This window comes from Canis aureus, chromosome 32 (genome assembly GCF_053574225.1).
Source record: "Canis aureus isolate CA01 chromosome 32, VMU_Caureus_v.1.0, whole genome shotgun sequence".
In the NCBI taxonomy this organism is placed as follows: Eukaryota; Metazoa; Chordata; class Mammalia; order Carnivora; family Canidae; genus Canis; species Canis aureus.
The window spans coordinates 25,581,783-25,600,467 of NC_135642.1; the positions used below are offsets into that span (position 1 = coordinate 25,581,783).

At 36.3% G+C, this 18,685-nt stretch overlaps 1 protein-coding gene across 3 annotated transcripts in view; it reads right to left on the minus strand.

The window, feature by feature from the left end:
• The window catches only part of DNAAF4 (dynein axonemal assembly factor 4), a 95,270-nt gene that overhangs the window by 45,100 nt on the left and 31,485 nt on the right, over positions 1-18,685 (minus strand). For all 3 annotated transcript variants that reach the window (XR_013370312.1, XM_077881180.1, XM_077881181.1), the window contains exons 5-6: positions 14,914-15,059; positions 13,301-13,410 (exon numbers count right to left, since the gene is read on the minus strand). Coding sequence is in view for 2 of the 3 variants with exons in the window: in XM_077881180.1 (XP_077737306.1) it covers positions 13,301-13,410; positions 14,914-15,059 (256 nt within the window). In the remaining variant the exon portion in view is untranslated. The remainder of the gene's footprint in view (positions 1-13,300; positions 13,411-14,913; positions 15,060-18,685) is intronic.

Here is an 18,685-nt window from a genome sequence, read left to right on the forward strand (position 1 = left end):
CAGCAGCTACTTCATTGTAAGGCTGGTTTTCCTTATGCATGTAAGGTGGCTGCATAGTTTCAGGTGCAACATTCAAGGACAATATTCATTAGAAGAAAATGGGACAGTATCTTCTGGCATATGCTCTGTAAGAGCAAGAAAACCTTTCCCAGAAATCTCCTGGCTCACCTCCTTTCCCATCTCACTGACCAAAAGTACCTACCCTTAAAAAAATATTTTGCCTTACTAAAACCACCAGTCTCTCCTTCTTTTCCTCAATCTTTCTCCCCCCACCCTTGTCTTTCTCTCCTTACTTTTACTCCTTAGTACTATATATTGCTGTTTTGGAGCATCTAAGAAAATTCAACAATATGATCATCTTTTCATATTAAGATATATGGAGATACACTTGTCTTACAGTGTTTTGTTTCTTGTTTTTTTTACAAAGTAGTCTCGGATCTGAGCCAAGATTTCTGAAACCAGTCTCCTCTTACTGATGGACAGAGTTTTTGTTTCCCAATTCTTTGCTTTTATAAACAACATTTTAATACATATTTTTGTACATCTAGCTAAAAACAAAACAACAACACAAACAAGCAAACCCACCAGCAGTGTAATGAAAACAACCCTAATTCGTTGAAGTCAATCAGAATTTATCCTGGGACTTGAATAGGGTCCCCATCCTAAGTCACACGGATAAGGTCTACATACCTAAATGAAAAAGGGTCTCAGCCAGTAAGGATAAAGGGAGACATACATTTTGGCTAGATAACCTATAGTGTCTACTACAAGCCTTTTGTTTTAATTGTGATAAAATATATGTAACATAAAATTTACCATTTTTAACCATTTTAAAATGTACAGTTTAGTGGCATTAAGTATATGTAAATTGTTGTGCAACTATCAATCACCAAGTCCATCTCTAGAACTTTTTCATCTTCTGAAACTGAAACTTTGTACCCTTAAACATGAAGTCCCTTTCCTCCTATCTTTGACAACCACCATTCTATTTTCTGTTCTGAATCTCACTGCTCTAGGTACCTCATATAAGTGGAATCATACAGTTATTTTTCCTTTTGTAACTGGCTTATTTCACTTAGCATAATGTCTTCAAGGTTCATCCATGTTGTAGCATATAACAAGAGTTTCTTTTAAAGACTGAATAATAATCTATTGTATGGTTATACCACATTTTGTTTACCAAAACATCCATCAACAGGCACTTGAGTTACTTCCACCTCCTGGCTATTGTGAATAATGCTACCATGAACATGGGGTTACAAATATCTGTTTGTGTCCCTATTTTCAATTCTTTTGTATATATGCTCTGAAATGGGATTGCTGGGTCATATGGTAATTCTATTTTTAATCTTTTTGAGGAGACTCCATACTGTGTACCATCTTACATTCCTACCAACAATGTTCAAGGGTTCTAATTTCTCCACATCCTCACCAACACTTGTTATTTCTGTTTTTTTTTTCATCATAGTCATTGTAATGTATGTAAAGTAGTATCCCATTGTGATTTTGATTTGCATTTTCTAAATAATTAGTGATATTCAGCATCTTTTTATGTGCTTTAGCAGGGTTGGGGGGAGAGAGGCAGAAAGAGAGGGAGACAGAAACTCATGAGGACTCTGCACTCAACAGGGCTTGATCTCACGACCCTGAGCTCAGACCTGAACCAAAAACACCAACAGTGGGAAACTATACCAACTGCACCATCCAGGGGTCCTGCAGTTCTTTATATGTAGTCTGGATTTTAACCTTTTATCAGTACATGATTTGCAAATATTTTCTCCATTCTATGGGTTGTCTTTTCACTCTGTTAATAGTGTCCTTCATGCATGTCTTTCAAGCTTTTAATTTTGGTGCATTTCAATTAACCTATTTTACTTTTGTTGCCTGTGTTTTTTTAAAAAAAAAGATTTTATTTATTTATTTTGTTAGTATATCTATCTTTGTATTTAATTTAATACATCTTCTGGAGATAATTAAATTGTTTCACAAATGGCTAAAAATATGAAATGGAGGGGTCAACAGTCTCATCAGATTCTTTTTTTGGGGGGAGTTCTTATTTATTTATTTATTTATTTATTTATTTATTTATTTATTTATTTATTAGTTATTGGAGTTCAATTTGCCAATATATAGCATATCATCCAGTGCTCATCCTGTCAAGTGCCCCCCTCAGTGCCCATCACCCAGTCACCCCAAACCCCCACCCACCTCCCTTTCTACTACCCTTTGTTCGTTTCCCAGAGTTAGGAGTCTCTCATGTTCTGTCATCCTCACAGATATTTTCACTAATTTTCTCTCCTTTCCCCTTTATTCTCTTTCACTATTTTTTATATTCCCCAAATGAATGAGACCAAATAATGTTTGTCTTTCTCCAATTGACTTATTTCACTCAGCATAATATCCCCCAGTTCTATCCATGTTGAAGCAAATGGTGGGTATTTGTCATTTCTAATGGCTGAGTAATATTCCATTGTATACATATACCACATCTTCTGTATCTATTCATCTTTTGATGGACACCGAGGCTCCTTCCACTCTTCAGAGTGTAGGGATAGAGGGAACATTCCTCAGCATCTTAAAAGCCATCTACGAAAAGCCCACAGCAAATATCATTCTCGATGGGGAAACACTGTGAGCCCTTCACCTAAGATCAGGAACACGACAAGGATGTCCACTCTCAGCATTATTATTCAACATAGTACTAAAAGTCCTAGCCTCAGCAATCAGGCAACAAAAAGAAATAAAAGGCATTCAAACTGGCAAAGAAAAAGTCAAACTCTCCCTCTTTGCAGATGACATGATACTGTACATAGAAAACCCAAAAGACTCCACCCCAAGATTGCTAGAAGTCATTCAGTAATTCGGCAGTGTGGTAGGATACAAAATCAATGCCCAGAAATCAGTGGCATTTCTATACACTAACAATGAGACTGAAGAAAGAGAAATTAAGGAGTCAATCCCATTTACAATTCCACCCAAAACCATAAGATACCTAGGAATAAACCTAACCAAAGAGGTCAAGGATCTATACCCTAATAATTACAGAACACTTCTGAAAGAAATTGAGGAAGACACAAAGAGATGGAAAAATATTCCATGCTCATGGACTGGAAGAATTAATATTGTGAAAATGTCAATGCTACCCAGGGCAATTTACACATTTAATGCAATCCCTATCAAAATACCATGGACTTTCTTCAGAGAGTTGGAACAAATAATCTTAAGATTTGTATGGAATCAGAAAAGACCCCGAATAGCCAAGGGAATATTAAAAAAGAAAACCAGAGTTGGGGGCATCACAATGCCAGATTTCAGGTTGTACTACAAAGCTGTGATTATCAAGACAGCGTGGTACTGGCACAAAAAGAGACACATAGATCAATGGAACAGAATAGAAAACCCAGAAATGGCCCCTCAACTCTATGGTCAACTAATATTCAACAAAGCAGGAAAGACTATCCACTGGAAAAAAGACAGCCTCTTCAAAATGGTGCTGGGAAAATTGAACAGCCACATGCAGAAGAATGAAACTAGACCATTCTCTTACACCATACACAAAGATAAACTCAAAATGGATGAAAGATCTAAATGTGAGACAAGAATCCATCAAAATCCTAGAGTACACAGGCAACACCCTTTTTGAACTTGGCCACAGCAAATTCTTGCAAGATACATCTATGAAGGCAAGGGAAACAAAAGCAAAAATGAATTACTGGGACTTACTCAAGATACAAAGCTTCTGCAGCAAAAGAAACAGTCAACAAAACTAAAAAACGATGTCATTTTAAAGAGAGAAAGAGAGAGAGTGCAAGTGAGCAGAAAAGGGAAGGGCAAAAGGAGAGAGAAAATCTCAAGCAGACTCCCTGCTGAGTGCATAGCCACACTCAAGGCTTGGTCTCAAGACTCTGAGACCATGACCTGAGCCAAAATCAAGTTAGATGCTTAACCGACTGAGCCACCCAGGCACTCCAGTGCTTTTGATGTCACATCCAAGAAATACTGCCAAATCCAATGTTATAATGTACTCTGTCCTTGATTCTAAGAATTTTATAGTTTTAGCTCTTATGTCTAGGTCTTTGAACAATTGAGTTAATTTTTATGTAAGGTGTTAATAAGTAAGGGTCCAGTTTCTCACCACTATGTGTTAAAAAGGCTATCCTTTCTACATTGAAAAACTGTTGAAAATCATTTGATCATAGAAGGGAAGCCTATTTCTGGACCATCTATTCCATTGGGTCTATATGTCTTTAGAAATCTTATATAACATACACATTTGAAGAACAGTTCCATATTGGAGGCACCTGGGTGGCTCAGTTAGGCATCTGACTCTTTCAAGATTTTGTTTATTTATTTGAGAGAGAGAGAGAGAATGAGAGACAGCACAAGCAATGGGGAGAGGTAGAGGGAGAAGGAGAAGCAGGATCCCCACTGAGCAGGGAGCTAAACGCATGATTTGATCCCAGCACCCTGGGCTCATGACCTGAGTTGAAGGCAGATGCTTAACCAACTGAGCCACCCAGGTGCTCCAAGCATGTGACTCTTGATTTTGGCTCAGGTCATGATCTCAGGGTTGTGGAACCAAGCCCATCAGGCTCTGCACTGGGAGCCTGCTTCAGATTCTCTCTCCTCTCTGCCCCTCCCAACTCTAAAAAAATAAAACTAAACTAATAATTAAAAATTAAATGAAGAACAGTTCTATTTTTCATCCTTAATGTAAGTATATAGTTTTATAATAGAACAGTTATGTCAGAAAAATTCTCCCAGGTTCTAAGGGAAAAAGAGTTTACAATGAGCACTATTAAAAGAACCATTGTAGAAGGCATAATAGCAAGAAATGTGAAGCATTAAAATATTTTAATGTTTACATATACATATTAAAACATAAATCCAAATGAACATTACATTCTTTTAATGTAATGCCATTACAATGCCACTACAAACATCCAAAGTTTTGCTTTATGGCTTTCAGAATGATGTTAAACTTGGAAATAGCCAAATTTCAAAAGGAAAGGGAAATAAAATTAAACCTGTAACTAAAGTGCAGTAACTGCTGAACATCAAATTTAAATAGAGAAGCTAATAACCATGAAGTCTCCCTTAATGTTCCAAAAAAAAAAAAAAAAAAAAAAGGCAGTGTCAGGGAAAAGAATTATGCAAAGGTACTCATTAATTCAACACATACTGAGTGCTTATTATATGGTACATACAGTGAGAACAAAGAGAAATGGACAATTGCAGACATTCTGTCATTTTAATGATAACTGACTGGTATGCCTTTATAAAGAAAGAAACATTCTGATTTGCAATGGCCAAAAGGGCCAACCATTTTATACAAGAGTTGAGTGTGGGAGAAGCAGCCAGGGGCAGGACCAATAGGAAAGAAGAGCTGTAGGACGAAGTAAAGAAAAGGGCAGAGGAAAGCTAGGAGAAATCAGAAGTAGTAGGGCTTAGACACAGCACTAGGGGTGGGAACAACACATTCCAACAGAAGACAGAAGAGCTCTGTTGTGTGGGCAGTAAGAACTGGAACAGCCACCTTCCCCTGAAAGGACTTTAAAAGTCCTTGTCTCTTTCAGCATCTCATTGTTCAAAACAGAAAACATTCTTGGGTCTCTTGAGAGCTTCTAAAGCTGAGTATCAGCATGCCTTAGTGAGGGTACATCAAGCAGTACGACTTAGCAATCACGAAGGAAACAGGAAGAGGAAACTACATACTAAACAAAATGACACGTTAGGCCATAATAGGTACTGTGTCACAACAGAATATTATGGGCTATAATATAAAATGCATACAAACAAGCAACTGAACAAAATGATAATTACCTCAAAGAAATTACCTTAGAATATGGATTCTAAACTTCCTTAAGTCAGGCAAAAGGTAGCAGTATAAGAAAGTTGCTTTATCTCCAGAAACAGTTTTTAAAATGTAGCAGAGCAAGGCAAATTTGGCAGCTCTGTCCTGAAAGCAGGCAGGTGCAAAGGACTGTTGGGAGACGATTCTCCATGGGAATCTTCTGTTTATGAATGTCTTATGTCAGATGCATCAACAGCTTTTAATTGGGACAATCTTTTCAAAGATGTTTATATAGCACACAGCCTTGGAAAATAGAGATAGTGTCTTCCTCTGAGACAAAGAACAGATTATTTGCTGTTCGGTATTAAAAAAGGATAGTATCTCCTTGGGGGGCAAAAGTTGGACATGTTTGGTTACAATCTTCTTATAAAAAATTGTGTTCCTTGGGGCACCTGGATAGCTCAGTCTGTTAAGCGCCTGACTCTTGATTTCAGCTCAGGTCATGATCTTGGGGTCCTGGGATGGAGCCCTGTGTCTGGCTCCTATGCCACAGAGTCTCCTTGTCTCTCCCTTCTGCTCTACTCCCCCCACCCTCCCCCGCCCCAACTTGTACACACACACACACACCACACACACTCTTTCTCTCTAAAATAAGTAAAAGTAAATTTATAAAAAATTATATTCTTTAAGTATGGTGTCCTCAGCTATGGCTCAAACCTGGGCCTGCCTTTGTATTGGCTTGTAGGACTTGAGAGGCAAAGAGAACCAACATGAAGTTCACAGCGCTTGCTCTGCCTTGATAATAGTCCTTTGTCTCTGACTCATGAGTCTTCTCCCCCATATCCATGAAACTGTGGTAGGCTAACCCTTCACAGTTCGTGCCAGGGCATTGACCCAAACCTAAGGATTAGAATGAAATTCAATTTGGCAAATAGAATTGTATACTGTGTTGGGAGAACGTGGTCAATAATCAGCATCAAAAAGTCCAACATGAAGTTAAAGGACATCCAGACAGGCAGATAGAATCCAACCACAGAACATACACAAACAAGCAAAAATATAGACTGGCAGACTAGGTTAGTCTGTTAGCAGATACCAGACTTCTACAAACAAACCTGGGGTTCAGAAGTAGAATTAGTCTGGTTGCAAAAGGAAAAGCAAAAGCAAAGCAGTTCCTTAATCTTAAAAGGACTAGAATATTAGGCAAGCTACAAAATCTGGCACTTAAGCCAAAAGAACAAAAAGAAAATTCAGGGGGCACCTGGGTGGCTCAGTCGGTTAAACATCTGAGTCTTGATCATAGCTCAGGTCTTGATCCTGAGTTCATGAGTTTAAGCTCCAAGTGCAAAGAAAAGAAAAGAAAATTCAGACTTAAGATAGGGTAGACAACGACTTTATGTGATAATAGCAAAATGAGGCTGGGAACTAGATTGTAGAATAATATATATCCTTAATTCCCTCCTATATAACTTTACATTTGCTGTAGAGACTGAGGTATGACGATGGGATTCAAGTGGCCCTAAGGTGGGAAAAGAAGGGATTTAAATCTGAAGTTAAGACAGGGTCCAAAAAAACTTATGCTAAAAATCAAGTACAGAGTAATGTCAGTGACACAGAAAAATGGTCCATTTACTTTATATGATTACAAGTGTCTAGAAGGGTAGCTATTAAAGTTATTTACAGATTCTGAGTCATGTAAGGCTGTTAAATAATATCATACCATGGACATATCTAAATTAGAGCATCTAGACTCTTTTTTATGAGACGTTCTCAGTAAAAAGCTGTGTGGTACATAATGTTAATTGGAAAAGGTAAAATGCTCTCATGAGCAAATAAAATTACCTAAGCTTATATATTTTCCCGGAAGATAGACATTTGGCATTTAAAACTAAGACAGCAGTGGAAGGTTAGGCAAAGAAAAATGAAAAAGCTATTGCTCTTTTGAAAGGCTTGCCCACCTCTACCCTTTTGTGAAACAAGTGTCCCATGGGTTTTAGCATAGAAAAAACAGTTGGACTGTTTTTGTCTGTGTAAATATAGAAGGCTATCACAAAACAAAGCCTCTGGAGATAAAAGTATTTCATCCTTTGGCTTAAATTCAACACACTACTTCTGAATCAGTTCTATTATGTCTACTTCTATCTTTTGTACTGCATTACATTGCTAGCAAGGATACATTTCTAACAAGTCTTACCTTTCCTTTTATCTATTTGTACTTGGCACTATGATTAACTGTACTTTGCTCTGTTTCTCTAGGTGTTATTAGTTACTAAGTTTTCTTCCATCCCTCCTCATTTTCAACTCTCTTCTGTTGGTCCTCTTATTTTGCTTCCTTCTTGTTCTATCTAATTAGAGGTAGTAAGGAAAATGGTACAAAACCAAGAGACTAAAAGTAACAACAATCTACCAGTCATGTCTGCTGCAAATTTTACTTTTGCACTAGATTGCTGCCAATTCTTTGCTTTTGCCAGCAGTCAATTTTATCTCTATGTTTTGATTTTTAATTTTAACACACACACACACACACACACACACACACACACGGTTTTACTGCACTGGTCAGTCAAAATTCCAACCCTGGCTCAACAATCTTATCTGCCCTTTCTACTTTTAAATCCAAATCACTTCATTAGCATATCAGAAGACCAAACCAACACTGCCTAGCACCTTTAGCCAGGCCCAGCATCATGACATCTCTACCAAAAGACTGTCTCACCATGTCAATCAACCCTGTTATCTTTGAGCACTGATCTAAAAGCACACTTCTCCCTTGTCTTTATGTTGCTGGCCTTTCCTATTCCCATCCTCACATTCCCCTCTACTCCTTAGCATTTTTTTTTTTTTTTTAAGTAATCTCTGTGCACACCCTGGGGCTTGAACTCAAGACCCTGAGATCCAGAGTCTCGTGCTTTGCTGATCAAGGCAGCCAGGGGCTCCTCATTTGTACTTTCTTATTCCTAGTTCTTTCCATAATAGACTCTACCTCCCAGTCCTGTCTTATACCCTCAACTTTTCCACAGAATCCTTTCTAACATAAACCTGGCTCTGCCCTGAAGGCAGTGCTAATCTTAATCTCTACCACCCTCTCCCCCCAACTCCCCACATGAGGGTGTGGAACTGCAGGAACTGGCATTGTCTTGGCTCTCTTCTGCTAGAGCCAAGCTATAACTCTTTTATAGAAGTCCCTATCCTTTGGGACTCCTGACATCTTTACCCTATACCCTTTTAGTCACTGTTGGTACTGGCTTTTTAAAATCACTCTTCTGATATTCATTAAGGGCTTTGAAACCTGGTTCCCATCATCTGTTTCTATCCCAACTTCTGCCATGATTCCAGAAGATTCTAAGGTTTATGTATATAACCCATTTATCAATTTAGTCTTAAAATACCTAGAACACCTACTCAATATACCTTCCTTTCAACTCTACTTTTGCTACCCACTGCCAGGGCCACACATTGGCTTCCATCATCGCCTGAACTGCACTACCTTAGAAATAGCAAACTCTGGAATCCCAGCCGCTAATCAGAACTTTCTATTCTACGACCTTTCCCTTTATACTACATCTTCAATCATACAATGCCCTCTAATTTCTTAATGGCTCCATTTTCTTAGCCCAATGGGCCCCTCGTGGCATCTCTTCCTTTCTTTTTTTTTTTAATATTTTATTTTATTTTAATTTTTATTTATCTATGATAGTCACACAGAGAGAGAGAGAGAGAGAGGCAGAGACATAGGCAGAGGGAGAAGCAGGCTCCATGCACCGGGAGCCCGACGTGGGATTCGATCCCGGGTCTCCAGGATCGCGCCCTGGGCCAAAGGCAGGCGCCAAACCACTGCGCCACCCAGGGATCCCCACCTCTTCCTTTCTAACCCATCCTGGACTTCATGGCTAAATATCTGAGCTATTTTCCCATGAACAATCTAGTCCCTTGCACTACTAGTCTTTTACTGTACTTGTCAGTTAAAACTCCCACTCTGGCCCAAAGATCTATTCTTAAATCCAAAAGACTAAACACAATAGGAGATAAATTACACAGCTATACTGACATCTCTAAGAATTCATGTTCTCCAACCTGGCAGGGCTAACAGTATGCACTAATCAATTTCCCTTATCTAGGCCCATACTTGTCTTCACTTTCTTTCCTCCCGTCTCAGAAAATGAAGTATCTGTCCATTCCAAGTCAATCTGTCAACATTTTCTAGAGCAAAGTAATCAATCCAACAGGAGAGCCCATTCAGCTTTGGTCATTTCAGCATTCTCAGATTGCAAGGAGGAGCAATTTATAATCAAACCACTTAAGACTGCCTTCACAACTGGGATCCAAGGACAGGAAGTGGATTTTATTAATCTGTGAAGTAGTTAGAATACAAGCTTTGTAATCATATTGACCTGGAATTGAATCCTGGTTTTACTCATTAAGCATCACCTTAGCCATGTTTTCTTAACTTATCTCTCCCTGTTTTCCATGTTCGCAAGATGGGGATAAAAATACTAATGTACAACTAGTCACATTGTTATAGGAATAACATGTGAGCTATTTTGTGTATAGCTGCTAGTTTCTCAATAAACATTTGTTGAATAGTGCATAAATAGTAGGTTCTACCTAACTACAGTTGTTAGGATTTAATGAGATATATATACACAAAAGCTCCTGTATACTATCATAAGAGATGAACATATTATCTGTGATCTTGATGACAGCAGCTTAGAGATAAGCAAATGTAATTAAAGCAATGACTTAGAATGTTACAGCTGGGGGGCAGTGCAAGCAGTTAGCCAAGGAAAATGGGTGAAAAACAAGAGAGACTTCCATTTAATATGTGCTGTGTAAATTTTGCCCCTGCCCAAAATATTTGTTATTTGAAAATTTTTAGGTGAATGCAACTTTTAAAAAGAGGAAAAGGAAAACAAAATCAAGACAATCCATTCATTCTTGGCTTTCACCTAATTTTCTTCCCTCAGCTCAGAGAGATTTCAATCACCTCTTCTTTCTCTTGCTTCCAAAGCTATTCAAATCTTTTATATTCTTAAGGAAACAACACAAAACAAAAACACTTTAAATTTTCTACTCAAAAATAAGTTAATTAATTAATTAATTAAAATAAAATAAATTGTCTACTCCATTGGCTTCTGGGAGTATTTTTGTGTACTCCTTTCTTTTGTAAGACCTTCAAATGTCGGTAGGTCACGGAGTGTTATCCTTAGGCTACTACTTTCCTGGCTTATACACTCTGTGGATATATCGGCTACTTTTATAAATTTAACTACAGTATAAATGCTGATAACCTCCAAATCTATTTCTACAGTGCTGGCTTCTCCTCTGGGTTCAAACTTGCTGGACAGTGTCACCCAGACTGGCCCAGAGACATCTCAAACTCAACATATTATAAACTGAACTTAACCTACATCCTCTCCTGACATAGTTTCTAACCTATATATCACACTATTATTTCTTGTCTCTTCAGCTTTTGTTCATATTGTCTCCATTATTTAAAATGAATGCCTTTCTTTCCCTTTCTCTTAAGAGTCCTACTTGTCACTAAGAGGACCTCAGGTGCTACATTCTCTACGAAGGTTTTTTTGAACCTACCTTCCTCCCTTTAAGAGTAGGTGCCCCTCTTCTCCATTCTCATTTTACCTTGTTCTTTTCTATATATTGTATTTCCCATATAGTATAATAACTATTGTGTGTATGTCTGTCTCCTCCACTGATCTTTGTAGCTCAGAGCCTAACCTACAGTCTGGTAAATAGCAAGCAATCAGTAGATGTTTATTTAATGGTTGAATAAATAGAGAGGAAGGGAGGGAGGGAATAGGGGAGTGAGGGAAAGGGGAGAAAGAGGAGGAATGATCATGTAGGGCTTTAGTGGTGGAAGTAAGAGAAACCAACCTGTCAGACCCAGGCCTCTGACCTTCAGAAAAACTGTCATTTCAGCTCAACTCCACATATAAATCCCTGGTGTAACAGGAGAAAAAAACAAGAAAGAACAGAGAAAAGACAAGAAAAGAAAAATATAGACATTGTGGTAGACAGATAATGGAAACCTTCTCTCAGGGGCACCTGGGCAGCTCAGCTGGTTAAGCATATGCCTTCGCCTCAGGTCATGATTCCAAGGGTCCTGGATTTGAGCCCTCCATCAGGCTTCCTCTCAGAGGTGAGTCTGCTTCTCCCTTTCCCTCTGCCCTTTCCCTTGTTCATGCTCCCTTTCTCTCTCTCTCTCTCTCAAATAAATAAATAAATAAATAAATAAATAAATAAATAAAACCTTTATTTAAAGAAAAAAAGGAAATCTTCTCCCCAAAAGATGTCTATATCCTAATCCTCAGGACCTGTGACTATGTTGCCTAACATGGCAGGAATGATTCCACAGATAGGCCTAAATTAAGGTCTTCAGGTGGAAGATTATGCAAATGAGACTACTCTAATCACAAGGATCCTTATAAAAGAGAGAGGGAAGCAGGAGAATCAGAGTTAGAGAAGGAGATGGGATTATGGGAGCAGAGGTCAGAGTGATGTAATTGCTGGCTGGAGGCCACAAATCAAGGAATATAGGCAGCCTGAAAATTGGAAAATAAAGGAAATAGATACTTCCTTACGGGCTCTAGAAGAAACACAACCATTACTTTGATTTTAGCCCAGTGAAACCCATTTTGAACTTCTGACTTCCAAAACTGTAAGATAATAAGTTTGTGATATTTGAAGCCACAAAACTTAAGGTAGATTGTTATGGCAACAATAGAAAAATATTATAAAAGCATATGAAATGAAATATAACAAGTAACATCTACAACTCAAAATATGAATTCAAATTGCCATTCATAATGTATCAAAATTCACTGTTTTTGATAATTGTATAAAATATTCATACATAGATCAACATATAAATAAATAAAAGGACTTCCTGGACATAACATGATCATTTATAAGATAATTTGGTAATCTTTTAAAGATGGATATGAAGAATCAAAGAAGCTCTAATTTCTAAAAAAAAAAAACACTTTTTTTTTAGAGAGAGGGAGGTTTTTTAAGTGGGGAGGGGCAGAGGGAGAGAATCTTAAACAGACTCCATGCCCAGCAGACTCCAGCCCAATACAGGGCTCAATCTCACAGCTCTGAGATCATGACCTGAGTGGAAATCAAGAGTTGGAAGCTCAACTGACTAAGCCACCCAGGTAACCCTAAAAAACACATCGCTAAGAGAGGTATGAGGAAGAACTAATGCTAAATGTAAGCTATTTTAAAAGGGATTTTAATAAGTAACCAAAAGATGTCATATATTTCACTTCTGTGACATTTAAATACAAAAACAAAAATAGGAGCCTTGTTAATATGATCTGACTTTTTAAATATGGAAGCCCCGCCTACCTAATTTGCTTATTTGCATTATCTTTCCCCAACAACACATACACATAAGCACATATGTCAAGATATCTTGAAAATATTTTAAGACTAAAGTGTACCTAATTTATTATAAATCTCATAGCCAGAGTTCAAGCAACGTACTTTCCTTTGTCCTTTAGCCATTCTGGGTTCTTTTCTTCTTCTTTTAAATCAAAAAGTTCAGGAATATCAGTATTCAGTGCTCTTCGTGCCTCTGCTTGTTTGTGTAACCACTGAAATCAGAGAATAAAGTCTAATGAAGGACACAAAAGTCATATTTTTATTAACAGCTACTTTGAGATATCTCAGCTTCTACCATAAGATGGAAATACTATTTGTTATGGACTAATTATTTGTGTTTTCCAAAATTCATATTTTGAAGTTCTAATCCCCAATATGATAGTATTTGGAAATAGGACTTTGGGGAGGTAATTAGATTTAGATGAGGCCATGAGGGTGGGGACCCCATGATGAGATTAATGTCCTCATTAGAAGAGGCACAGCTCTCCTACCACTCCTTGTACTCTTGATCTTGGACTTTCTAGACTCCAGAACTTTGACAAAATTCTGTTGTTTAAGCCACCCAGTCTAGGATATTTTGTTAGAGTAGCCTGAGTAGACTAATATACTATTTGATAATGTGATTTTAAACTTACAGTTTTTGTCCTTTTGGCTTAACATTACTAGCTGGTCAAGATCAAATGTATGAAAATTTCTAGTGCAAATTTCCTACAAATTTCTGGGAGTTCATGTGATTATTATTTTATTTTTCTTGTTCATAATATATTTGTTTTTCCATATTGAAAAAATATAAATGACTTTTAAATAATTATAATTTTCTAATTCTAGAAATAATTTTACAAATAATAAAATTTAGAATACATTGTTTATTTTTTTTTAATATTTTTATTTTATTTTAATTTATCTATGATAGTCACACAGAGAGAGCGAGAGAGAGAGGCAGAGACACAGGCAGAGGGAGAAGCAGGCTCCATGCACCGGGAGCCCGATGTGGGATTCCATCCCGGGTCTCCGGGATCGCGCCCTGGGCCAAAGGCAGGCGCCAAACCGCTGCGCCACCCAGGGATCCCTAGAATACATTGTTTAATAAGAAAATAGTAATATTTATAAATTGTCATCATGTCTTAAGGATCTTTAATTACTTCCACAACTTTTCAATTGTGAGAGGCAACAATTAATACCTTGTAGTAAAAAATGCAGTTCTTAGTGCCTACATACAACTAAAGATACAACATTCAAAATCCCAGGACCCAGGAATTTATAAATTTATAAACTGAATGAGAGATATTCTAGAATGTCATATTAGAAATTACTGATGTTAATAATAATTAGTTGTAATAACATTAAAACAATACATGTCCAAATCTCTTACCAAACACATATTGATCCCTTACTAAAATACAAGTTTATAAATCTAAGATAGGAAGTGATGCATTTGACAAAACAGATGGCAAGTGTAACAGTTTATCTTCTGGAATAAGCAATAATACTGCATACTAAATCAATGTTCTCTCATCAGTGTTCAGGAGGCAAAAAAAATTCTGCAAAATATAGTTTTTTTTTCAAAACAAAATACTGAAATGTATTCAAGAAGTAATATCTTAAGTCTAATAAATATTTAAGAAATTCAAAACCCAGTATTAGTTTTAATAGATGAAATAAAAAATCAAGTATTTTCATTTGTGATCACTGTAACTAAGAACAAGTATATCTACCTCCTCTTCTTCTGCTACTTGTGATTCTCGAAGAGCAGTTGGAAATACTCGAGGGGTAAAGTTGATTTTAATACTGCCAATAGAGCGAGGAGCAGGAATACTATCTTCCTTTAACTTCTCCAAAAATATATTTTCTGAATTTCTTCCTTCAAAAGCAATATTAGCAAATGAGTTATCTTTCTCTTATTTTCTAGATAACAATCAAACTGACCTTTAAAGTAATCACACATCAAAGCTACTTCTAAAATTCTATACAAATAAACCAAAGATAATCTCTGCTAGAAGCAATGTAAAATCCATTATCAAAAGTGTGGCACCTAGTTATCTGTTCTTTAATCAATGACTTCAGCTACTTTTCTAGGATTCTCTTTGTTAAAACAGAAAGAGAATTTTAATTTACATTCATTCCAGGGAAGGGCACCCTGAGCAACTCTACATCCACTTTAGAAAGCCATCATTACCAATGCTCTCTCTATTTCCCTTAAAATCCTACAGCAATATCTTCTATAAGCTTCCTTATCACAGTATAAAAATTTTTCAGCCATCAGAGATAGCTAATGAAAATAAACAGAGCAATAATGAAAAGCTATACATTTTTTAAAGATTTTTATTTTTTAAAATTTATTTATTTATTCAGAGAGAGAGAGAGAGCGAGAGGCAGAGACACAGGCAGAGGGAGAAGCAGGCTCCATGCAGGAAGCCCAATGTGGGACCCAATCCTGGGTCTCCAGGATCACACCCCAGGGCTTCAGGCGGCGCTAAACCGCCACGGCCCCGGGGCTGCCCAAAAGCTGTACATTTTTTGTATACAGTTTGATGTAATAATGATTAAGTCAATATAAGAGGAGAAATTATGCGTTAGAATATAACATATATGAGGAAAAGGAAGGAAAGGTAACTTTAAAAAAAAAGGTAACTTTAACGATGCAAAAGTACAAAAAATACGATACACTGATTTAAAAGGCAATGTCAAAACTTTAAAAACAGATTTTCCACAAATGTGAATGAAGAGGAATATCCTTAATATAAAATGAATACATACAAAAAAGAAAAAACTTCTAAATTAAAAAATTTGAAAATGGCCTACATTGACATTTCCAAGAGATGGAAGAGCAGGGCAAGGAGGAAAAGGTAACGACTCAAACAAGAAAGCAGTATCAAAAAAAATTTGAGTGCAAATTTTCTACAGATGCCTGTGGTTGATACATCTATCCTTCAGGATCCTATCCATTCTCCCCTCTTCCTTTTAGAGATAGAATTTGAGTTCTAAGCTAAGCAAATGACTGTGTCATGCTATAATCTACATAACTCAGCCTTCCTTAAGATTAGGTGTGCTTATATACCAAATCTGAGACAACAAAATGTAAATAAAAGTGATATATATAATGGATCATCTTACAGGTAAGCCTGCTTGCTGTGGCTCCTCTTCCCTTCCTCCCACTGGCTAAAACACAATGCCAGCTGCAGGATCAAGAGATAAAAGCCAAATGATGCGATGACAGAGATGGCCACTAGCCTGGATGGCCTTATAGAACAAAGTCATCTATCAGGCCAACATGGATCACTGTTACATAATAAGTATTAAATTATGGAGAACTAAATTCTGTTTTATTTGATCTGTAATTTTGGATCTCCTTATAACAATTAGCTTTAACCTACCTAATACAATGTCCCAAGAATTTTATATCGAAGTAAATTGCTTACTTATAAATGCAAAAGACATTCCTAGATACATAAGAACTAAGTAAATATACTACCTCACCATCTTTTCAAGTAAATTAATCAAAGGAATGTTCCAGAACATGAAGAAATGAAATTAAGAACCCAAGAATAGGGAATTTAAGGGTAAAAATTAAAAGGACTGGTTTTCTCCACAGTGGAGAACACTAAAAATGTTGTGAATAAGATCCTTAAATGTTAGTATAACGGAAGGAAAACAGAAGAAAAAAAATGAAGTATATAACTTTAGATTATTATATTAATGTTTACTAGGATACAGAACATGAAGGGAGTAGCACTATTTCCATAATTAAAAATTATTTTCTTATTAATTTTGCTAAAATAAACATTTTTAAATGTGCATGAAGAAACATTAAAGTGACCACCAGTTACATTAAAAACAGAATTATCTGAACTTTCAAACTCTTACTGTAAAATAAGACAAGCAATAAAACATAAAAAGAAATTAGCTGTTTTTAGCATAGGTTAAACTTTTAAAAACTTACAATTTCTGGATAAAATGCTATAAACACATAAAATGCTTCATAAAAATATGACAAAGGTTCAAATATACAGTTCAGTTTAAAAAGTAAGCAAAGAAAGTCTTATCAGTGATTTATAGCAGTGATCAGTGATTTACAGTCTTATCAATGATTTACTCTGTAATGCAAAACCTGACAAAAAAAAAAGCTGTTTGGAAAGATATCTATATCTGAAATCATATATAGAGGCCAAATCCTGGAAATTTAATGCTGATATAATTACAGAGGTGGGAAACTGGAAATGGAACTGGAAGCTTAGAACGGCTGCAATCTTAGTGGGATACTTATAAAATCACTGTCTTGGTCCAGGAAAAGTGAAGCCTATTCTTCCTGGGGCTTTAGACAGGAAGCTTTAGACAGCTTTAGACACACACACACACAAAAAGTCTCTTGTGAGAAATCAAAACTCCAGGTGTCCCTTGTGAGCAAGTCACTTCCACAAACCAGAACAACTGAGATTTTTTTATAGGCACGCATAAAAAAAAAATCCTTGCTGAAGATGAACACAATCAAAAACTACAAATCACATGAGGAAACAATCCAGTACAAAAGGAGAGTGAACAGACATGACAAAACAGGAGGAATGGCTTCCTAAGAATTTGAAAGAATAGAACAATCTGAAAGAGATTAAAATAATTTTAAACATGTTTATTTTAGAGAGCAAAGATGGGATAAATCCATAATAAAAAATGAAGAAGTTAATGACAAAAGAACAAACAAAAAAAGATGGAACTTCCAAAATGAAAAATATTGTCACTGAATTTTAAAACTTTTAGAATAAGTTTAACAGCACATTAGGCATAATTGAAGAAAATATGCAAACTAGAAGAGATCTGAGGATAACATAAAGAATGCGTCAAGAAATATAGAGAACAGAGAAAGATGGTATTTCAAGATAATAGCTTAGGACTTCTCAGAACTTTATTGAAGACATACATTCTTTGAATAAAAGTGTATTTTCCAAGTTCTGACATTATGAAACAAAAATAAAACTACACAAAGACTAATAAAAGTACATCAAAGTGAAGAATTTTAAAGCAACTAGAGACAAAGGATGGCTTACCTTATAAAGGATCAATAGATCAAGAACAGACTTCTCAGCAACATTAGGGGGCAAAAAGGCAATAGAAAAATATCTTCAAATTACTGATAGTAACTATCAATGTGGAATTCTGCAACCAGCAAAACCATCCTTCAAGAAGTATATATACTGACTGAATTTAACATCCACAAATCTTCATTAAAGAACTACTAAAGGATTTACTTGTAAGGGGAAGGTAACTTAACCCACATAGAAGTGGAACACAAGAAGCAAAGACAAATTAAAAATAAATAAATATGCATCCATCTAAACTAGTATGACTATACAGTGGGAAAAAAACCCACACTAACAATAATGACTATATTTAGGGATTTAAAAATAAAGTGAAGTCAATTCATCTTCCTTCCCCCTAAGAAATGACTAAAATGTTTAGACAATTTCATAGAATATGGGTATAACTGGAATTTAT